The sequence below is a fragment of the Amblyraja radiata genome, chromosome 21 (genome assembly GCF_010909765.2).
Source record: "Amblyraja radiata isolate CabotCenter1 chromosome 21, sAmbRad1.1.pri, whole genome shotgun sequence".
Taxonomy (NCBI): domain Eukaryota; kingdom Metazoa; phylum Chordata; class Chondrichthyes; order Rajiformes; family Rajidae; genus Amblyraja; species Amblyraja radiata.
In genome coordinates this window covers 30,911,149-30,934,969 of record NC_045976.1, presented here as the reverse complement: position 1 = coordinate 30,934,969, position 23,821 = coordinate 30,911,149, and the positions used below count along the sequence as shown (strand labels likewise).

The following is a 23,821-nucleotide window of genomic DNA, read 5'->3' as shown; positions in this document are numbered from 1 at the left end:
TACGAAGTTAGAGGTCAATATTCATACCATTGCGATGTAAGCTTCCCAAACGAAATATGAGATGCTGTTCCTCCAATTTGTGGTTAACCTCACTCTGACAAAGGGTGGAGATGGGAAGATGTGACAGGTGGTGGAATCCCGTTGGAGGTGGCAAAAATGTCAGAGGATTATGTGTTGTGTGTGACAGCTGAAGGGGTAATCGATATGGACTAGGGGAACTGTACCTCTTGCGACTGGAGGGAGGGGGAGCAAGAGCGAAGACATGAGTGAGGGGCACATCAATGATGGGAGAGAGGAACCCCCATTCAACAAAGAATGAGGACATCTCGGATGTCGTAGTATGGAACACATCTTGGGCGCAGATGGAGGAGTTAGGAGTAGGTGATAGAGTCTTTCCAGGAAGCAGGGTGGGAAGAAGTGTAGTCGAGATAGTTGTGGGAGTCAGTGGGTTTCTAATAGATGTCAGTCGATAGTCTATCTCCTGTGATTGAGACAGTGAGATCAAGAAACAGGAGGGAGGTGTGGGAGATGGTCCAAGTGGATTTGAGTGCAGGATGGTCATTAGTGGGGAAGTTAATTAAGTTGATGGGTTCTGCATGGGTGCAGGAGGTATCACCGATGCAGTCATCACTGTAGTGGAGGTGGAGTTCTGGGATGGGGCCAGTGTACGCCAGGGTCTGTGATTGTTCGGCATACCCTACAAAGAGGCAGACATAGGTGGACCATAGCTATGCCTTGGATTTGGAGGAACTGGGAAATGTCGAAGGAGAAGTTGTTGAGGATGAGGACCAGCTCCACCAGGCAGAGGGAAGTGTTAGTCGAGGGGATTGGCAGGTTTTGCAGATGAGGAAGAAGCAGAAGACTATAAGGCCTTCCTGGTGGGGGATTGTGTAGTGACTGAACGTCTAGAGTAAAGATGAGGGAGTGGGGGCTTGGAAAGCGGAAATCATTAAAGAGACGAAGGGCATGTTAGGCATCTTGGACATAGGTCGGGAGAGATTGGACCAGGGGGGATAGGATGGAGTTGAGGTACGTGGAAATCATTTCAGTGAGACAGGAGCAGACAGAAACAATGGGTCTTCAAGGGCAGTTGTGTTTATGGATTTTGCGGAGAAGGTAAAACTGGGCTGTGCGGAGTCCCGAATGCATCCTGCCCGTACTTTGGTCAGCTCCTGGAATAAGTGTGTGGACCACAGCCTCATGTGGTTACTGACTGACTTAAAGGACTGAATCCCAGCTCAGTCACATAATAGAAAGTAAGAGTGAGAGGAGTGAAAATACCAAGTGGGTGAGAGTAGTGTAATGTTGAGTTACTCCCACCATCTCTCTCCCCCTCCCTCACACAGCACCAAACACACAGGCCATGTTGCAGTTCTCTTTATTATTGGCTGAGAAGCTCAGTGAGTACAGTCACCACAGACAGTGAGAGCGGCTACAAAGAAATCAAAGCACTGGATTCACTGCTGGAAAGGACGACTGGACCATTCTGGAGTCTTCTAATCGCTGGTTCAATAATAGGAGCAAATATAACCTGCCGTTTCAAGACATGATCGATCACTCCAAAGTCCCTCATCTAGAAACAGAAAAAAAGTAAAGCATTTACCTGATAGTCCACAAGTAAAATTAAGCAGATGCTGGAAAACTGAAATAAATGCTTGAAATAACATATAGGCCAGTTACCATTTGTGGAGAGGAAACAGGGAAGTGATTGAGAAATGAATTATTCCTGTTCTTCCCATCACAGATGCTGTCTGACCTGCTGAATGCTTCTAGCATTTTTCTGCTTATCATTCAGTTCAAATGTTTTATCTTTATGTTTTAGAGATTTAACGTGGAAACAGGCCTTTCAGCCCACCATGTCCATCCCGACCATCGGTCATCCATACACTAGTTCTCCAAGTTCTAATCACCCCTGTGCAAAACTTTGAACGTCATGTTTTTTGTGATTTAGTTTGAGAAGTGATAAGCTGAATAGTAAAGGAATGACTAGTTATTAGAGGTCAACGGTTTCCATGCATGCTTAAGTAGCTCGAGTGTTAATAAAGATTAAATTGTACTAAACCCTGGTTTCGAGTCCTTTTTTCAATAGATTAGTTGATCATTTATAGAGGTATTAGGGTCAACAGTGTCATGTCACATTACACGGTGGACAAAAGTGCTGGAGAAACTCAGCGGGTTAGGCAGCATTTATGGAGCGAAGGAAATAGGCAATATTTTGGACCGAAACCCTTCTTCAGACTGACACCTTCCTCTAACTCCAGTGTTACCGCCTTGTACATTCCTCCTGTTCCCCTGACTCCTGCATTACATCCCATATATCGTCCTCTAGCTGCTGGTCAGTCAGAGAGCACATAGCCCATGGGGTTGGTTCACTCCCACGGTGTAACAGCAGGTCTGTTGAGGTCATGTCATGTTCAATACTGAGTCTGAAATGAACTTCCAACAAAATAATGTTTTTAAGAAGGAACTGCAGATGCTGGAAAATCGAAGGTACACAAAAAAGCTTGAGAAACTCAGGGGGTGCAGCAGCATCTATGGAGCGAACGAAATAGGCAACGTTTCGGGCCGAAACCCTTCTTCAGGTTTTCGGACCAAAACGTTGCCTATTTCCTTCGCTCCATAGATGCTGCTGCACCCGCTGAGTATCTCCAGCTTTTTTGTGTACCTTCCAACAAAATAACATCTCTTTCACTGTTACACTTACCATCATTGTTAATGACCACACAATCTTCATTGCCTCCAGAGTCATTAGGTTGGCCCTGAAGCCAGTGTCGATAAATATGAGTAGATCCATCAATCCATGTGAGAGTCCCTTCCTGTGGGTATAAATCAATGGTCATTCCCGCTGCCACGTCACAGTACAGGGAGGAGCTGTACCTGAGCCGGAGTTAGAGTAGAATACGAGCAGCCGGGACAAGTAGGGCAGTGGATGGGAGTTTAAACTAAGCTTTATCTTTGATTGGACTTCACGGGATTTTATCTTGCACTAAACGTTATTCCCATTATCCTGTATCTGTACACTGTGTGTGGCTTGATTGTAATCACGTATTGTCTTTCCGCTGATGAGACAGCACACAACAAAAACGTTTCACTGTACTTTGCTGCACGTGACAATAAGGAACTAAACTAAATTACACTAAACTGATGAAAGTAACAGAATTCTTGGAATAAAAATATCCCGATCAGAGAAAATGGCAGAAAGTCTCAGCTGATTTTTTTTTTTGCCTCACCAAGACACATAGAAGTAAATTGTGAACAATAATAGAAAACAATTTATATTTGGTTGAGCCAATATCATATTTTTGAAGAAGGCTCATTTTTTATTTAAACGAGACAGCATCTAGTTATCCGTAGCCAAGTCAATCATTCCTGAGCTGATGTTTGCCCATCATTTATGGTTCTTGTGGGATCAGTCAATGGCAGTGGAGTGGGGCAGTGGGTAATGCTGCTGCCTCACAGGTCTGGAGACATGAATTCAATCCTGACTTCCAGTGTTATCCATGTGAGTTCGCACGTTCTCCGTGACTGTGCGGTTATCCAGCGAATCAGAGGAAATAGGTTACAATGAAACCACTGAATGGATGGGATTGATGGGAATGTACTGGAAGCTGGCATGGACTCGATGGGCTGAACGGACTTCTTTTTTGTAAAAAATTATGAAACTAATAGGCCATTCTCACGTTACGAGCTGACGCAAGAGGTAACCCGAGTGAAGGGGTCGTGGTTGAGCACGATATTACAAGTGAAAGATCAAGAGGTTAACCGAGTTCCCACGGGTAGACGGCAGTTTCCCGTTTACTTGTCATTTCTGCGATGTTCCTAGTTCGGCTCCCGAGTTACTCTTGAGCCAATCCTGATTGAAGTTTTGTTTTAATAAGCAACAGTGTTAAAGAAGACTTCTCCATCCTTTGGCTTTGTTTTAAAGATATATTCACAGCGGCCGCATCTATTGATGTGACCTACAAAGGGAAAATGCGCACCATCCAGTGTCAGAGCAGTTATACTTATGATTTGTTTGAAACACACAGGTTTGAGATGTTTTAATTGAATTTACTGCCATGTCTACACACTGCGGGGAGACGGGAGATTAAATCTTAAATGTGGACGGAGGTGCACATCAGATTGTTGTGAGACGGAGCTCAAGGTTCGCCTCCTGAGTTGCGTTGGTGCCCAGGCGTGAGTTGAGATGGAGAGAGGTTGGGGGTGGGGGGTGGGGGGGGGGGGTGGGGGGGGGGGGGGGCGTCATTAATCGGTCTGGGGTGACATGGCTCTTGGGTTAAGCGGGGATCATTCTCTGCGGGGTGATCTTAGTGCTGGAGACAAGTGTAGGAGAGGTGTACTGACTGTGTGGGCAGAACTTTGGAAGTGATTGCCCACCAGTCTCAAAAGCCGCTGTGTCTCCCTGTCCCTGGGATAGCAGGGGGCGATCAAACAGCACAATACCCCCCTCCCCCTCCAACTCCAGAGGAATCCGCTCCCTGATGGGCCGCTACGGCGACAAGTGGCAGTTCGCCCACAGCCCAAGCTGCGCCCCCTCACCCGCCACCCCAAGAACAAGACGTACCTTGCACACCATCAACTTCTGCCCCTACGGGGAGCGTGTTCCTCTGGTGTTGGAGCGGGGCTGGGCTGGAGTTGCTGCTGGCTGTGGGTCTCTGGGATCTCCGTGCTTGCAGTGGGCCTGGGGGTCGGTGTCCCGTTGGTCCTGACGTCTCCGGCCACCCCCCTGGACGGGAGCGGAGACGGGGGACAGTATCGCCCTTGCCCCCTCCCTCTGCAACTGCAAACAACCACACTCTCCTGCTCACCTGCAAGGGCGGTACAGTTCCCAGTCTCAGCTCCTGTACAGGGGGGTGGCTGGAGACGTCAGGACCAACAGGAACCCGCTCCCCGATGGACCGCTACGGTGACAAGTGGCAGTTCGCCCACAGCCCAAGCTGCGTCCCCTCACCCGCAACCCGGGTTCCTCTGGAGTTGGAGCGGGGCTGGGCTGGAGTTGCTGTTGGCTGTGGGTCTCTGGGTTCTCCGTGCTTGCAGTGGGCCTGGTGGGCATGGGGGTCGATGTCCCATTGGTCCTGACGTCTCCGGTGACTGGCACGGACTTGCTGGCATCGCCGACGTGAAGACAGTGCAAAGCCCCCGCGCCGGTGCAATGGGCGGGGAGCTGGAGAGGGGAGGGAAGGGGTCACACACATGGCCGGGAAGCAGAGGGGTGTAGGTGGGGGTGGTGACAGATGGGACCAACAATGAGTGAAGAAAGACAGAAACACCGACGTGCAAAGGAGACCTACAACAGTGCATGATCTCTCTCACGTGGCAGGTGACTGTCGCTGGGAAACTGAAGGGAGTGACAATCTGCTGCTGCCTGCCCGCTGAGTTAAAGAGTTCCCACGGTAGACTCACGATACACTAAGGTAAACGCACGGGCCACTACGTTCTTAAATCGAGTTAAAATGTTTCAATTATTAACCACAAGAGTGAAATTGACTCGTGGAAAATTTCAAACATGTTTGACTTTTTGCAAGAGTAGACAAGTTACACGAGAACCTGCCGTTAGCGCCACGATGCACTACGTTGTGTCCACGAATGCCGTACGTTAATCGTACCTTATTACCACAGGTTACCACTTGTGTCAGCTCGTAACGTGAGAATGGCCTTTTATGCCCCGTACAAAGTTTGCCATTGCTATCATTGTTTTGGCCAAGTACCTTCAAGGTTTTGAATGGATAATGGTTCAATGGTTCTTTATTGTGACGTATACACATCATAGTGAAATACTTTTGCACCGTCAAATACATGGTGGCCGTATATTGGCGCTGTTTCCAAAGACAAACTCCAAAGTCCAAAGTACAGTCCACATGCCGGAGGTGCTGGATACGTTCAGGTAGATCCCAGACTGCGGCAGGCCCGCGACCCAATGTCCCAGTCCTCACCCGATCACCTTTGAGTCCCAGGGACACTTCCTGCAGCCGAACTTGAAGGTGCCCAGTTACTGTCCTCCCAGCCCACTGCTCGTGTTCATAGTCGCCGGCGGCTCCCTCCTCGACTCTCTGATCTTCGGGGTATGCGAGCTTCCCCATGCAGGCAGCGGCCCAGCGGGCCCTTCTTGGCAGTGGTGGACCAGATTTGTCTCCGCATGTGGCCCTGTATGATCCAATTGGTCTTCAGTCACAGCGGCCACAGGATCTTTGTTCTCAGCAGCCACAGGGTCTTTGTTCTCAGCCTTTTGTTCTCAGTTTTTGGTGGTTGCCAAGTCCGTTCTCAGGCGGCCACAAGGTCTTTGTTCTCAGCCGACCACAGGCTCTTTGTTCTCGATGGCTTCAGGGTCTTTGTTCACAGCGTCCGCTAGGTCTGTTCTTATACGTGGCTCCTCACAGGACCATCCTTTCCATGAAGTTCCATCAAGTATTGGTTACAATGATCACTGATAATTTACTTGTAAGGATCAGCCAACTGTCATCTGTTCAGCTTTAGTTGGCTGATCCTTTCAATTTCATATCCCCAAATCTCTAAATTCTCATTGCCAGATTTCTTCACAGATGCTCTGTGACATCACTCTGCACACCAGCCTTGCCCCGTGTCCTTTCCACAGTTTGGGAACAAAAATAATCAAGTTTCGGGAGAAGGACTAACCGGAACACGACTACAGAGAGGATCGAGAAGAATGAAGGGAAATGTTGAGGCCGGCACTGGTCAAGCATGACCGTATTTAAGGGCGGGGCTGGCTTGAGGGGCCGAGTGGCCTGCTGCTGCTCCCATTTTCTTGTGTTGTGTCAGTGTGTATTTTATATTTATACATTCATACATAATGCTTTTTAATTATAATCCTCAACAGTCCCACTGAGTTACTCCTGCATTTTGTGTCTATTTTCAATTTTCTTGCCCTGCTCTTTTTTTTTTTTTTTCCGTAAATGTTTTTTATTAGATTTTCAAATAAGTGTACAATTTACAAGGGAAGGTAGAAAGCTCAAACAATTTAAAAAACACTTAAACAAAGTTATCAAATTAAAATATTAACATTTTTATCTATAATATATTCAACCTCCTGTGGTGACCAGCGTTCACAGAAGGCCTCCACAGTCCCCATGGACACGGCGTGTTCCCTTTCTAGGGACACGCGAGCTCGGACGTAACCCCGGAAAAGGGGCAGGCGACCACTGTGCGGCCATCGACTGCCCGCTGCCTGGAACCGCGAATGGCCATCTTGGCCAGGCCCAGGAGCAGACCGACAGGGAGACCCCCTCCTCCCTCCCGACCCTCCCCCCTCTGTACCGGGTGCCCATAAATTAATAGCGTTGGACTAAAATGTAGCCAAAACTTGAGGAGCAGCCCTTTCAGATACTCGAACAGTGGCTGCAACCTCTCACACTCTATGTACACATGGAACACGGTCTCTTCCTCACCACAGAAATGACAAGCAGGGGAAGAGTCCGTGAACCAGCTCAAATACCTATTACAGGCCACGGCTTTGTGCAACACTCTCCACCCCAGGTCCCCGATGTAAAGGGGGAGGACTCCCTTGTAGAGAGGCCTCCACTGGGGACCGCTCCCCTCGTCAGGTGGTAACACGGACCGCCAGGGTGTGTCTGGATGGAAGACGAGGGCGAGGAAGTGGAGAGTGTGCAAGAGCAGCCTGTACAGTACGCGCCTCTCCGCGTCACAGAACGGCACGCTGGGCATCTCGGAAAGGCGGCTCATGTTGCATGGGGCCGGCTCTCGGGGAGGGACCCGGGCCGTGGGCCCTATGAACAATTCCGACTGAGCGGGGGTAAGCTCGTCCGGAATCGCTCCATGCACACGCCTCTCCTCAACACCCATCGTCACAGCCACGACACCCCCCTCCCCCTGAGGAGCAGGGCCCTGGCTGAAGGTGACCAAATTCCTGGCCTTCAGGAGGTCACGGTAAAAGCCAGGCAACTCCCGCCTATCCCGCCTAGCGCGTCGACTCATGCCCGCTACCAGGAGCCGTGAGCCCTCCTGAAGGCAGCGCCCCTGGCGGAAAAAATACGTTGCCAGCACTTGCCATTTAGGAGGGTAGTCCGAGTAGACGTACCTCCGCAGGGTCCTGAGTCAGAGAGCCGCCAACTGGGTACGAATACAGACCAGCGCCTGACCACCCTCCTCCAACGGGAGACTCAGAACCCCAGCAGAGACACAGTGGTTCCTCTCACCCCAGAAGAAGTTGACCAATCTCCTCTGTAACATGGTTATAAAATAAGAGGACGGGACCATAGTGGCCATCCGGTACCACAGCAGAGAGACCACCAGCTGGTTTATAACTACAGCCCTGCCCCAGTAAGAGAGCACACCAAGTAGGCCGGACCAACGTCCCAGCCGGGCGATCACCTTTGCCTCCAGCTCCTGCCAGTTCGCCGGTCACCCCCCCCTCATCGTGACTCAGGTAGACCCGCAGATAGAGGAGGTGCGTGGTACTCCACGCAAAACCTGCCATCTCCTCCGGCAGGGAGTCCACCTGCCACCCACCCACCAAGAGACCAGAACACTTCCCCCAGTTGATCCTGGCGGAGGAAGCAGCCAAGAAAACCTGCTGGCACTCACGCATCCTCCGCAGGTCAACAGGGTCGGTGAACATCAGAATGACATCATCGGCGTAGGCCGAGAGGACCACCTCCATCCCCGGCCCCGGTAAAGCCAGGCCTGTCAACCGCCTCCGGAGAAGGCACAGGAAAGGCTCAACACAGATGGAGTACAGCTGGCCGGACATGGGACATCCCTGACGAACCCCCCTCCCAAAGGGAATGGGGGCCAACAAAGAGCCGTTGACCTTAACAAGGCATTCTGCAGCAGTGTATAAAAGTCGGACCCAGGCCACAAAGTGTGGTCCAAATCCGAACGCCTGCAGAGTCCCCAGAAGGTAGTCGTGCTCCACCCTGTTGAACGCCTTCTCCTGGTCGAGGGAGAGAAAGGCGACTGACTGACCAGCCCCCTGGGTCAGATGGATCAGGTCCCGGACCAGATGAATATTGTCGTGGATGGACCGGCCCGGGACTGTGTACGACTGGTCAGGGTGGATCACCTGGGACAGCACGGGGCCCAGGCGATTCGCCAATGCCCGTGCAAAAACTTTATAGTCCGTGCTGAAGAGAGAGACCGGGCGCCAGTTCTTCAAAAGGCGGAGATCGGCCTTCTTGGGCAGCAGGACAACAACTGCCCTGCGCCACGAGAAGGGCATCTCCCCAGTCGCCAGGCTCTCCCCCAGGACCTTCATATAGTCACGCCCCAGGACATCCCAGAAGGCTCTAAGGTACTCCACAGTCAGCCCATCCAGCCCTGGAGACTTGCCCCCCTTGAGCTGGTGCAGGGCACCAGTCAACTCCTCCAGAGTTAGGGGATCATCCAAGTGTTCAGCCACATCATTGCACACAGCGGGTAAGCCCTCCCACAGGACCTCTTGCGCCTCCCCACTTGATGTGCCTGCCGAGAACAGAGTCTTGTAGAAAGACCGAACCGAGGCACCAATGCTCTCTGGATCTGTGACAGAGGAGCCATCATCCGCAAGCAACTCAACAAGCTGCCTGCGGGCTCCTCCCCCTTCTCCAGAGAAAAGAAAAAGGGGGAGGCACGGTCCAGATCGTACAACATCTGGACTCGCGACCTCACATACGCACCCCGGGACCTCCTAAGCTGCAAGTCCCTCAGTGCTCCCTTCTTCTCCTGGTACTCCTCCCACTCACACGAAGCCCCACCAGTCTGATCCAGACGTGCCTCCGAGTCGAGTAACTCTCTCTCAAGCCGTCCGATCTCGGTGTCTCGCCCTTTGGTCGACCCCCTCGCGTAGTCCTGGCAAAACAGACGGACGTAGGCCTTCCCCACGTCCCACCACTGCCTTAGGGAAAGGAAACGCCCCTGCCTTTAACTCCACTTCGCCCAGAACTGCCTGAATGAATCCTGGAATCGGCGATCCTCCAACAGCTAACTATTAAAATGCAAGTACGCGGACCCAGCCCATGTGCGTGTCGGGATAAAATCCACTCGCACAAGGCAATGGTCCGAACATGGCGCCGGCTGCATGGAGGCCGCCGAAACACAGGAGACATAGGCCTTGGACACGTATAAATGATCAATACGGTCACCACCACCCTCAAACCTGTACGAGAAGGCGTTAGAGTCGGGATGGAAATTCCGCCAAGCATCTACCAGCTCAAAAGAGTCCACCATCTACCTTAAAGTCTTTACTGCACCCGGGTCATGCTGAACGCCAGAGCGATCTCTTGCCTCGAGGGCACAATTAAAATCTCCCCCAAGGAAAACACACTCCCCACGGTCGATAGTATTCAACAACGTGGTCACTTCCCTTGTTAAGCGCGTCTACATTACGCCGATCTTGGGGGCGTACACATTAATGAAGTGTAATGGCACGCCATCCAAGCGCACGGCCAGATACAGCAAACGGCCTGGTACAATGTCCTGCACTTTGAGGATCTCTGGCTGGAAAGACGGGGCCAACAGGAAGGCCACTCCAATCGAATTGGAGCTGAGATGACTCATGTAGACCCCCCCTTCCCACTCCAGGAGCCAGGTGGGTTCATCACTAGTCACAGTGTGTTCCCTGCAGGAAGCTCACCGCATACTTCCCGTCCCTGAGCACTGAGAGAAGGTGAAACTTACGGAGAGACCCCCTGCCCCCATTGATATTCAGGCCGGCTATAGTGAGCTTCATTTTGAAAGTACACTAGATCTTTTACCCGCCCCCGGTGAAGGATTGGAGCCGCCCCTAACCTTCTGCCCTCTCTGTAGGGCCATAAAAAGCTCTTGGAACTGACGCCTCTCATTTCTTATTAGCCCCGCCTCATTCCCCTTCTTCTGAAGGATGGCATCAATGGACTGCATGGGCGCACTCAGGTCCGAACAGCTGTCGACAGCCAAATCCACCTTGTTCCTACTCCCTCTAGTGCCCTTTAAGAACTTCCGAAGTTCCCAGACTTCGACAAGTCGAGACACGGGGCCGCGGGTGGAGCAGTCCGTCAACTCACTGTCGATGAACTCCGCGTACCCCTCCTCCTCGCACTCAATGTCCGAGCCCGAGTCTGGAAGGTTTCTACTCTCAGCCGCCTCGCTCACCCCTCCCTGTGAGGTGGGCATTCCAGCCACATCACACAGTCCCTCCTCTTTCACCATCCCACCCCCAGGATCAGTGACAGGGGCAGGTACCAGTGCCTCTGACTGCGGCAAGCTATCTGACAATTGGCCAGTCTCCTGCACGCTCCCACCCCCCTCTGTAACTGGATTGGGAACAGTGAAGTCGGACCAAGTCTCCGGGCCTTGCTGTAAGCGGGCCTGTCTGGAGTCCGACTGAAGGACACGATCCGGAACGATCTTACCCTCCTCCGCACCCAGGGTACCCGCCCCTGCACCATCACCCAGAGAGTCCCCGTCACCCACCACCAGGTGAATCACCTCACTGTGGCCTTCAGGGGCCGATGATACTGGAGTCTCCCCTGCTCCCTCAACCAGTGGGGCATCACACCCCTCAACTGGGCTTGTAGCCTCAACGGGGAGCTCACGTTGAGGACCCACCCCCTCACCCAAGTCCCCCCCTTCAGGCTGCCCCATGTCATCCACTAAGCTAGCAGACGCGTTCTCTGGGGGAACAGCCCCCAAGAGTAATATATCACCACTCTCAGGTGGTCCCTGACATACAGAGGCATCCTCCCCCTCAGAGAAAGCGTGCCCTGGGTACTCCACCTCAACAGGAGGGGAAGGCTCCCCTTCAGGTTGCCCCTGACCTTCAGGGCCCTTCTCTGTATCGGAGGACCCATGCCTCCTCCTCTTCCAACCAGTGGCGTGCGGTGGTACGGTGACCTCCATTGCAGAAGCCTCTACCTCCGCACTACCGTCTACCTGCTCAACCTCTCCCGTTGGACCCTAGACCCTTATGCTTCCCTGGGCTGGGCTCAGAGGCAAGCACAAAATTATCTGCTGCCTGGGGTCCCGCTTGGCGGTGATCATCTTCTAGGGGACCCGCCTGGAGATGTTTCTTCTTTTTCTTGACTTTTTTCCCCCGCTGTTGCTCCCAAACCTTCACATCCACCCCACGGACTTCACCGGCATCCACCGCCACAGGTACGGGACATGGAGGTGGTGGGGGGATGGGGGTTGGGGGTAGGGGAGTAAAGCCTTCATGGGCCACCGTGGTAAAACCAGCAGCCCCAGATGGGCCAGCAGTGCTTTCCCGGGCCATCGTGGTGGAACTGGCAGCCCGGGTCCTGGGACAATTTCTGCGAAAATGCCCCACCTTTTTGCAAGCGTGACAACGCACTTGGTCCGCGTTCCAGAACACGCGATAGGAGAAATCATCCACCTCCACCTCAAAACTCCCCTCTGTGTCCGTCCCCTGTGCCAACTGTATATACACGCGACGCTTGAACGTATATATATGTTGCATCTCAGGATCGTCAAACCTGTACAACAGTTTGGTGAGCCCTGACCGCACCTCCCCCAGCTTCCTTACATGTGGGATCAGGAGCGCATCCGGAACAAAAGTGGGAACGTTGGACAAAACGGGCCCCCCCCCCCATGGGTCCACCGCCGCGAAATTCCCGCCTGCTGTTACCCCCTTTTCCAGAGCCATAGCCACCGCCTGTTCAGTCTTTAGTAGAACAACAACCTTTCCACTGACCACCGCGCCCGAGACTATGGCTTTCATGCCAACAGTCTCACCCAGCGCATCTAGAAAGGCCTTGAAGGGCAGGTTGCTCTGCATGTACATTTTTACACCATGTGTGTGCCCCATCAACTCGTGACCCTCAGTCTCCGAGACTGCCGACCGTGCGACAGCTGCATAACTCTGAGGGGCCGCCATCTTTAGGGCGTGGCACAACACACAAAGTATCAGTACTTTATAAATCCAAGCAGTCTTTCTGCTGTTGCTGCACCTCCACTCTTTTGCAGCAGTTAAATAGTCTTGTGAAGGCTTTCTTGGCAAGCAACAGAACCAGTCTCCTCCTGATAAGATAGGAAATGTCCGTGTCAATCCTCCCGTCGTGAAAAATGGAGCTTCCAGAGGCTTCTTCCCCAGGTCTCCGTCGCCTCCCCGGCTTCAACGAAATCCAAGGCACTGTTGCCGTTCTTACCCAGCACACCTGGACCGGGCAAGTCGGTGTTGGAGGGAGCTTTCCGATGTTACTAAACACAAACACCGCTCCAGACTCAGCTCCAACTTGTACAAGTGTAACTTGGCCTTCCGCCAACCACAGGCGCTCCTACGATTTTACAGATAGGGACAAATCCTCCCTAATTAGAGGAATCTTTGAAACAAAGAAAGTCTCTGCAGATCGACAAAGCTCTGAACTGCAAAGTCTGACTGCTTTTGTTTCTCCCCGCCAAACAAATCCTTCCGAAAAGTTCATCAAATCCTCCCCGCCAGCAGAACAGCTCCTCTCCTGGCCCCGCTCTGGGAGTAGAAGTGGGGCCGACCGGATCCGCAACAGCTGTGAGCCCCAGGCTGAGTTCGACAATCGTTTGCCTGCTTCTGTTGCTGTTGGAGGTGGGACGTTGCGTCGCGCCAGGGTCTTGGGCCTGTTCCACTTTGGCCGTCAGTTACGCGACAGGCCGGTGGCGTGCGAAGATTTTGTTCACTACAAAATTTTGGAGCGCCATAACAATACCGTGCACAACTCCATACTCCTCCGCGCTTCTCAGTGGGACCGGCCTTTACCGGACGAGGTCGCGTAATTTGCGTGCCAAGGACAAGTAAGTGGGACGGGGCCTTTACCCGGTGATCCAGGCACGCGAGTTTGAAACCTATCCCAGACACCAGAGAATTTGAATCCAAGTAAATAAACTGCAATCACCCTGGAGTAACAAATTACCATCAGTAATGGGGACTGAAACTAGCGGACTGTTGTAAACACACATCTGGTTCACTGTTGTTCTTCTGGGTAATAAATCTGCCCTCCTTCCCCAGTCTGGCCTCACCACGACTCCAGAGATCCATCAATGTGTTGACTCTTACCTGCCGTCTGAAATGGTCAGTGGATGATCAGGGAAGGACTACAAATTATTATTAACACATTATCATTAACTTTACCCGCAATATGTCGTTTAGTCCAATCCAAGTTTGTGGACATGTATTGTTCACTGCATCAACCATTTGCTGAAGGAATATGTTGTGTTCACTCGAGGACACAGACGTCAGATGTGCAAAATCGTGTTGGTGTTTGCAGAATTCCTTTAAACAAACAAAATATATTTGATATATTTACAAAGCTTTTCAAGTCAAGAATAGAACCTGAAACGGAATGGATTATATTTGGAATAATAGTAGAAGATATCAATTTAAATTAAGACCAAAACGTTTTTTTTAATTATGGGTTAATAATTGGAAAGAAATTGATACTTAAATTTTGGAAAAATACAGCAATACCAACTGTTAAAATGTGGATTAGGAATATAATGGACATAGCACGCCTTGAAGAAATGAGACTCCGATTAATAGATAAATATGACCTATTCTTAAGGAGTTGGTCTCCTTTCATCGACTTTTTGGAATCATGTGATGCAACGGTACCGTAAAAATTGCTGATTTCAGTTCATGCCGGGGATAGATCTACATCTCCGAATAAAGATTTGAAAATTTCTCTTCTAAAGGGCCTTCTCTCCTATTTCTACTTTCCACTTTTTTCTTTTTTTATATACACACTTCACATTTTTCGATTCTCTACTTTCTACCATATATTTTTCCTCTTTTTCCCCTTTCTATTGTTTTCTTTTTCTTGTCTTGCTTACTTCCTTCTCAAAACATAAAACTAGAGGTTGTACATAGAATGGATTACGGTATGACACAGTTGGCACCTAAAATTAGGTTCCACTGTACTGTTTTGTACTGTATTAACTTCTAATAAAATAAACAAAAAACAAAAAAAAACAAACAAAATAGTTTATCTGTTTCCGAAAATTAGTGTAAATTCAGTGAATTTATCATCTGATAAGCAAGCAAAAAAATAATCCAAATAGATAATGCAAAGTGATGTCGGAAATTGGGGAAATGTTTTACCTGGATACCCACTGGTCCGAGAAATAGAAACCATAGCCCACGGCTGCAGTGAAGCGCACCCTGGAACACAGGGACTCATCGCAGGCAATTCAACGAGAGGCTGTGCTGTGTGCATGGGATTGAACCAGCAGAGATCAGTGTTCCCCAGGCCTCCCAAAGTAACCACTGGTTTTAGGGACTTACCTCAGCATTGGTCCATGTTCTTTTGTCACAAAAGAAACGGAAACAGGATTTTAAGGGAGGATAATAAACCCAGTCAACTTTGCAGTCTTCTTCGCCTACGTGGCGCTTTTCAATGTGATGCTGAGTCTCCTCCAGTCCCAACGAATTGCTCATCCCTGTCAGTTAAAGATAATTTGGATTTAAGCCAAATCACCAACCCAAATGCCTTCCTGAGCGAGTCCTGTTTGTCTGCATTTGGCCCATATCCTCTCATTCTTTATTATCCATGTACCTGTCCAAGTGCCTTTCTTCTTCTTGCGTATGGCATGCACAGCCTAAAGTTGTAGGACAACTTGTACTATTTGATCTTATTTGATTGTGCACGCCAAGTTGATTGCATTGGTCGAAACAGGACGGACCACGTAAAGGTTGCAATCTTCCACTCTCCAAGTGCCTTTGAAACATTGTAATTGTACCTCCCTGTGCCACTTCCTCTGGCAACTTCATTGTGAAAAACATGCCCTCCAGTTGTTGACCCCCCCCCCAATACCTTCTATCAATGCCCCTCATTCATTTATAAATCTCTCTCGTATAACTGAAGCCCAGCAACATCAATGCAAATCTTTACTGCATCATCTCTAGATTAACCACATCCTTCCTGGAGCCTGGCAAACCAGAACTGCACACAGCTAACTGGTGGGGTTTCACCAACGTCTTGTACAGCTGTTACATGAATACTGACTCCTTAATCTTAAATAAGAGCAAGAATACCAAACACCTTCTACACCATCCTGTCCGCCAGCACCGCCACTTGGAGAGAACCATGTTAGTGTGCATTGAGGTCCATCTATTCTACATCAAGCAGAGGGCTCTGTTTTTCACTGGCCACACAGATGCATATTCACACTACATGAAATTTAAATTACTTTGACCACCCCCTGACACACTCGCTGTGATCACAGACATAATTTCTTGTGCAATCTTCTGTCCTCATCTCCCCTCCCCCATCTCTCCTCCCCCTGATCCCCTCCCTCAGTCCACCTTCCCACGACATATTTCTGCCACAAACACAAGTCAATGGGTGTCATTCTCCTGTGCTGGCGGTGTGACCAAGTTTGTGAATTAAATTCTGGGTTAAGCTCAGTATAGGGAGAGGCAAAATGGAAAAGGAGAGGTGACCCTGATAATAAATGACAGGATGAAGTCGGTGGAGAGAAAGGATCTTAGTTCAGAAAATGGAGACACAGCATCAGTTTGGGTGGAGCTGAGAAACAGCAATGTGCGGAAGACATTGGTTGGATTTGTCCGTGGTCACACACCTGTGGTCTGGTGGTCTAGGGTACATATCAGGAAATTAGATGCACTTTAAGGAAGAATAATAGCATAATCAGAACAGACTATGATATTATACAGATTGGGCAAAACAAATTGTCAATATATAGAGAATGTCTTCACTATGTACATAACTGAAGGCTTTCTAGATCATTCTAGAAAGCGTCACACACACACACACTAACCACCGCTCATGCACACACACTAACCCCCCCCCCCCCCCGTTATTACATTCGCTTCTTTCCCCCATCTCTCGCCCTATCTACTCACACATAGCCCCCAACTGTGCAGGCGTGGCTAAACAGGGAGGGAGGGGGGTTGAGAGGGAGGGGGAGGTGGTAAAGAGGGAGTGGGTGATGGGGTAGAGAGGGAGGGTAGAGTGAGGGGGTGGGGGTAGAGAGGGAGGGTAGAGGGAGGAGGAGGAGTGTAGAGAGGAAGAGGGAGGGGTTGCAGGGCGCATGGCTTCACAGGTGAGATCCATCTGGTCCACGAACACAGTACTCCACAACTCATCCATAGGTCCCAATACTCTCTACTCCCTAAAGAGGGAGGGGTGGTAGAGATGGAGTGGTGGTTGAGAGGGAATAGGGGGGGCTGATAGTGAGGGGGGCAGAGAGGGAGGGAGGCAGAGTGGGGTGCGGTGTCACATGGGAGGGCTGGTTCCCGAAAGCAATATTCCACCATTCACCCTTAGGTCCCAAAACCTACCACTCCCTGGAGGGGGAGGGGGAGGTGGTAGAGAGGGAGGGAGAGGACAACTTGTTCTATTTGATCTTATTTGATTGTGCACGCCAGGTTGATTGCATTCGTCGAAACAGGGCAGACCACGTAAAGGTTGCAATCTCCCACCCCTGTCCCATTGTCATGTCATATGTAAATGAGATCCATTGTGATTGGGCTTCTGTGAGATGGCACTGTGACATTGTTGTGTATTCGGGATGCTTAGCACACTTGAATAAAGGCTCGGACACGGGAGTAATCTTACAAGCTTCTTTACTACAGGACGCCACCTTGAGCCTCGCCACACATGCGTACTTGCACAACATATGACAAGACACTAATTACATATGCTAATTACATATGCTAATTATCACATACCTAACACTCCTCCCCCTTTAACTTGGAGGCAGATAACACCACTTCTATTACATACTCAACACTCCTCCCCCTTTAACTTGGAGGCAGGTAACACCACCTATTACATACTCAACACTCCTCCCCTTTTAAGTCCATTTCATGGAATATGCTCTTTTCCTACCCATCATTGAATAATACACTGTTACACAATGGTATTATACTTAAACCAAATACATTACCCCTTGCTTTATGAGTTCTCATTTGCTGGTTCATGTATTTGTTTTGTTTTCCTCTGGTAGGTGGGATCTGACCCATGGCTGCAAGTTTCCATTTTCTAGCAGCTTCCTCTGCTGTTCAGTTTCCCTTCTCTGCTTATTTATCTGCTCTTGGTGTTTCATGAGACTCTGCAATGCCTAACCCATTGTCCATGCTCAGTGAAGGAGGCTCCATGCAGGATTATACTGAAGTGTCCTAATTAATCGGTCCTGTCTACTTTTGTCTTGACCAACCAGCCTCTCTTCTTTAGACTTTTCTATTAGCAGCTTCTACTCATTGTCACACATTTATTCAACCTTTCCTTGCATCGTTCAAGCTTTTTCTGTTGTTCATCTACTCGTCTTCTTAAGTCACCTTTCTGGTTCTTTATCAAGAAGTAGGATCTATATTGTCTTCGCAATACAACACTGGCTTTCCTATATTGTTTAAGCCTTTTGTATCATTTAAGCCTTTTCTGTTGTTTATCTATTTGTCCACTTAACTCTTTCCGATACCAACTCCTATGGAGTACTGACTGCACTTTTACAGTAGCTCTCTTTTGCTTAACCCCCTGCCTAACCATCATACTCTTGTAGGCAGTCTGAATGGTAATAGTTGCATCCCTCATTGACTGATATTGCACAAACTGGGAATGCCCTAATTTGCAAGCTATGTACCATCTCTGGATCGAAATGACCGCTTGACGCACAGCTTTGTAGCGTGCCCTTAATCGGTAACCACGGTATGCTGCTTGCAGAGTGACTACAGCCGCCTTTTGCATCAAGAAATGCTTTCTTGTAATGCACATTCTTATGATTGACTTAATACGGCGTACTGCCTTGATTTTCTCCACCAATACTCTGACTCTGATCCCGTGGTATAAGGCCTGAATACAAATCACTGCTTTTCTCAAACTATCATACTGTCTCACTTGGACATCTCTTATCTGGCATGCTCGGTATCATTGCTGTACCGCAATGGCAGGCCAGCGTAGTTTCTTAAAATACTGACGCTGTTTATGCATCTGATAATAAGTCTGTATGACCTTGGCAGATTTATGCATGCACCGCAGTTGCTTTCAAACAAGCATTCCTCGGTAGGCTGCCTGAAGCAGTACAACACTGCTGCGTACCTTCATGTAAGTTTTGCGATCACTTACCATGTGAAGGTGTGCCCTATAATGGGTTTGCACTATTATAGCTGCTAATCTCATTGCCTTGTATTGACGGTATACTCTATGCATTCTAAATGCTGCTTGTATTACCGTTACAGCCTTCTGTTTGTTCCGGTTCTCTCTCCGTACCTTCATACCCCTAAATGCAGCTTGAATAACTAGAGTTGCCCTTTGAATGGCAATTTTCCTTTGCCTTTGACTCCTGTTCCTTTGCCTTTTACCTTTGGCCTTTTCCCTCTGCACTTGACTTTTGTCATTCTGCACTTGACTTGTGTCCCTTTGCACTCGACTTTGGTCCCTTTGCACTTGACCTTTGTCTTTTTGCACTTGACCTTTGTCATTCTGCACTTGACCTTTGTCCACTGAGGGTCTCCCTGCCCTCTTTAGTTCAGGCTCCTTGCCTCTGGATGCCCTTGGAGGTTTTGGCGAGAAATGAGCCATTAATACCTCTTTACACTCCTCATACGTTTTCTCTGTGGGCTTTGCTGGCAGCAGTAACGTACGTAAGGTATGATAACCCTCTCTTCCTAAGGCTAATATGAACCATGCTCTCTTCTTCTCTTCTGCAGAGATATCATTAGAAATGAATGAAGCCTCCAAGACTTCAGTCCATTTCTCAAAATTGCACCCAGATTCTAACTGGGGCCACTTTCCCACAATTGAAGTAGCCATGCTATCTGTTGCTATCCAGGTACACTACGTTCTGTTCTCTCACACAGTGTTCTCTGCACTGGACTTATTTATTTTACATTCTAAGAGAGTATCCAGCTCACTGACTATTACTTAATCTTATAATAATAGATTCATACTAATAACCAACATTTCAGGTTAATGCCAACTAGAACATTTTAAACTATATTTCTTCTATGCACACAGATTTACTTAAATTATTGATAACAGTGACCCATACATTAAATCCAAACAGTCAAACTTTAACATTGACAATGCATTACATTCATAGAGGGCTTTTATTATGAATGCTTTCACTGCTCCAGCTTGCGGCCTGTGGACTCTGGTGCATCCTCGGTGACTTTTCCAGACCTCGACTTCCACTGCTGCTTTTGCTGGCTCCCCCCCCCCCCCCCCCCCCCCCCCCCACACACCACTGGCCACTCCGGACCTCCGATGCTGCTGCTAGCTCAGCTGTTGCTGTTGCCTTTGCTGGCTCTCGCTGACTCCACCACTGCTCTGCCGACTTGCCTGCCCGCTGTCTCCACAGCCCTCCCGGCTGCTACTGGACCCGCTGCACGGCTCGTCGCTGGCTGAAGGTGAGTCGCTGCTCTTTTGCTGCTGGTCCCCGCTGCTCCAAGCGTCGGGACTGTGCCTCCCTTGTGCTAGGCTTTCTCCCCTCTCGGCCGTCTCCCGTGACCACGCTTTCTCCTCTTCACTCCCCCGACTGGGCTGACACTGCTCCTGACCGGGCTGCAGTGCTTGAGCGCTGTGTCCCGCTTCTCTCGCATGGACCCACTCTTCTGCTCACGGCCGGGCTGACTCTAATCCCGACCGGGCCTTCTTTGCTTCCTCCCCCCACCGGGCTGAATGTTCCCGGTTGGGCTGAAGACTCAGCCTCTGTCGGTGGCTCTCTGGACCTGTCCGTGGCCTACACGGTAAGAGGCCCTCACCTGACGTCTGTGGCTGCTACTGGGGCTGGCCGTGGGCTACACGGCCCTCTTCCGTCGGTGCTTCTCTGGACCTGTCCATGGCCTTCACAGTACTAGGCCCCCACCCGACGTCTGTGGCTGGTCCTGGGGCTGGCAGTTGGCTTCACAGCACGAGCCCTCACGCAAAGCTTGAATTCAAATGACGGCAGTCTTCCCTGAGCCATTGCTTCCCGTTCCTACTTTCTTTTTTTCTTTTATTCTTTTCTTTTCTTTTCTTAGGTTTAGGTTTCTTAGAAATCTTTTTAGTTTCTTAGAAATCTTTAGGTTTCGTGCTTTTCCACTTTTTTTTCAAATACACTATTTTTTAACTTTCTTTTTGATTCTTCTTGCTGGCCTTGTTCTTATTTTCGTTCTTTTATCCTCGTCGCCAATTGTTGTGTATTCGGGATGCTTAGCACACTTGAATAAAGGCTCGGACACGGGAGTAATCTTACAAACTTCTTTACTACAGGACGCCACCTTGAGTCTCGCCGCACATGCGTACTTGCACAACATATGGCAAGACACTAATTACATATGCTAATTACATATGCTAATTATCACATACCTAACAGACATCATGAATGGAAAGGCAGCAAGAGTCTCCCACTGAAAATCAGTTAATTCTTTACAATAAACAATTAAAACTTTAAAAACTTTGGAAATATAGGTTGTAATGCGAAGGGAAGACGTTTATCCTGTCGAGAGAAAACATGTAAGTAGAATGTGTGAAAATGGGAAGGCTGTGGCCTAGTATTTGGAAGAAGATACAAAATAAATAGATTAAAAGAAAGCCAACACAACCCTGCAAACACACAGATATTTCAAATGTTAAGAACTAAGGGAAGAGTTTTAGTATAATATAGATAAACTGCAGAAGAAAGTGTGGTCCAACCATGGCCATCAGTGAAACAAAAAGATCAGAAGAAAAGGTTTGTATTTTTTCCAAAAGAGCAGAAAGGTATGAATTGTGAACAATTCAAAATTCTCTTCAGCAACCTGAACAAATAAAAACAAATTTAATAACAAATAAACAAATGTTTTGATTGGGAAAATGTAAGTAGAATTTGAGAGTGGGAAAAAAAGAAAAAGTTATCAAGTAAAGTACATCAAGCAAAAATAAAAAGTTGATTAAATCTATGTGCATCCAGTGCAGATTGAGACAGGAGAAATTATACTGGGGAATAAGCAAATGACAGTGATATTTAAAAAATAAAACTTTTTTTATATCTTTATGGAAGAAACCCCCCAGAAAACTCAAATAAACGGAGGCCAACAGATGTAGCAAGAACGAGGAGATGAAAGAAATGAGAATCAGCTCAACGCAACTATTGGAGATAGACATGATTTAAGATACTAAAATACAAAAGAACATGTGGCCCAGCCAAAGCCATTGTTTAAACAAAAAGATCAGAAGAAAACTGGGGAATTGTGAACAATTCCAAATTTTCTTCAGCAACCTGAAAAATAACAACAAATTTCACCAAAAATAAACCAAGGTTTTCAGAACGAAAAGAAAAGTAGAATTTGAGATGAATAATGTGGAAAAATCAAAATCCGAATAAATATTTCTACAGCAAGTGAAAAAAAAGATACATACATGGGTGCAGGAATACGCCATTCGGCCCTTCGAGCAAGCACCGACATTCAATATGATCATGGCTGGTCATCTACAACCAGTACCCCATTCCTGCCTTCTCCCCATATCTGATACCGTTCGCCCTAAGAGCTCTATCTAACCCTGGTTAACTCAGATGATCAATATCTATGTACATCCCTTGCAGATTGACATAAGAGAAACTGACGTTTGATAATACTGATACACTGGAGTGTGCCGCAAGAATAAGACCCAACCTTTTACAAACAACATCAGTATGAAGTGACTGAGGGACGTGCATCAAGACTGCTGCTGACGCAAAGCTGTTCGCATTTATTGTCAGAGAGTTTGCGTGGATGAGCAAAGACATCTTACTGCAGGTATATTGGGTCCAGTGGAGACTGTACCTGGAATATCGGTCAAAGATTTGGACTACTGACCTCCAGAAGGATATCAGTGCTGTAGAGGGAGTGAAATGAAGATTCACCTGATTGAGTCCAGGGACATGTATTGCCATTTGAGGAGACATTAAACAGATTATAGTTATACACTTATGTCATTAGAATTCCAGCAACTGCAATGCCTTTGTACTTCGAAGTGTGTCAGTCAGCACTCTGGCCATCCTCCCTCAAGCCTCCCTCCTCACCCTCACAGCGGGCAAGTAAACTGCAACCATTGCATTGGACCAGTGCCTGCAGAACCTTTTCCACTGCATCCCCTGGGTTCCTGACAGAGAGTCACATATCCCTCTTCCTGCAACTCTGTCTTCCTGTGAAGCGTCACCGTGGAGAAATCTATGTCTCCTAATGTGGAGAAGAGTCTCAAACTCACCTTCCAACTCAGCAGCTCTGAGATGAGTATCCCAGAGAAGAGACATTTCCTACCACATCCCGACCAGTCCCAGTGTCCACAAATTCCCATATTCCACAGTCCCAACACAGTGCCTGTGCATTCATTCCTCACACCAATATATTTCTAAAGCTCCTGGAATCAATGGACCTTACCTGCCACATCACTGGCAAGCAGTGCGGTCAGCACCAAAACCCACACCAGCATCATGTTTCCTTCCTCGAACCTAAAACACAAGAAAACAATTCATCATCAGTCTCAAGTTTCACAGTGAAGGTGGGCATATCCTGCTGCCGTTCCCACCTCTCTCTCTCCCAGCTCTCTGTGTCAATGAGGTTTCCAATGCTGTTGCATCCTTATATACGTGTAGTTCTGGCATCTTGGAGGCTTTTGGAACCATTGGAATCAAACTCAATTGGCTGCAGCAATCTACGTAAAACTCCTGCTGACCAATCACTGACTGACAGATTAGAACAAGATGAACAGGAAGTCACAGAAATGTCTTGTGAGCTCCAAGTATGACTGTAGAATGTGGCACTGTATCTGAACACTGAGGAATGGAAACTGTAGATAGTATTTATGGCCCCGTTATGTGTTTATGGTATTAGGATCTAATGAATATTATCAACAGGAACAATTAAGATGTAAGGTTCATGCGAATAATCAAAAACAACATTATTGACCCAGAACACCTCACTCACTCCTCTACTCACTCTGGT

At 48.7% G+C, this 23,821-nt stretch overlaps 1 protein-coding gene across 1 annotated transcript; it reads right to left on the bottom strand.

The window, feature by feature from the left end:
* Positions 1 to 1,362: 1,362 nt before the first annotated feature.
* On the bottom strand, positions 1,363 to 23,421 carry LOC116985274 (lectin-like). Its single transcript, XM_033039959.1, has 6 exons — positions 23,406 to 23,421; positions 23,258 to 23,328; positions 15,200 to 15,354; positions 14,051 to 14,191; positions 2,705 to 2,816; positions 1,363 to 1,573 (listed from the first exon to the last, which is right to left on the bottom strand). The coding sequence occupies exons 2-6, from the start codon at positions 23,310 to 23,312 to the stop codon at positions 1,509 to 1,511; spliced, it is 528 nt and encodes a 175-aa protein (XP_032895850.1). The 5' UTR covers positions 23,313 to 23,328; positions 23,406 to 23,421; the 3' UTR covers positions 1,363 to 1,508.
* Positions 23,422 to 23,821: the final 400 nt, after the last annotated feature.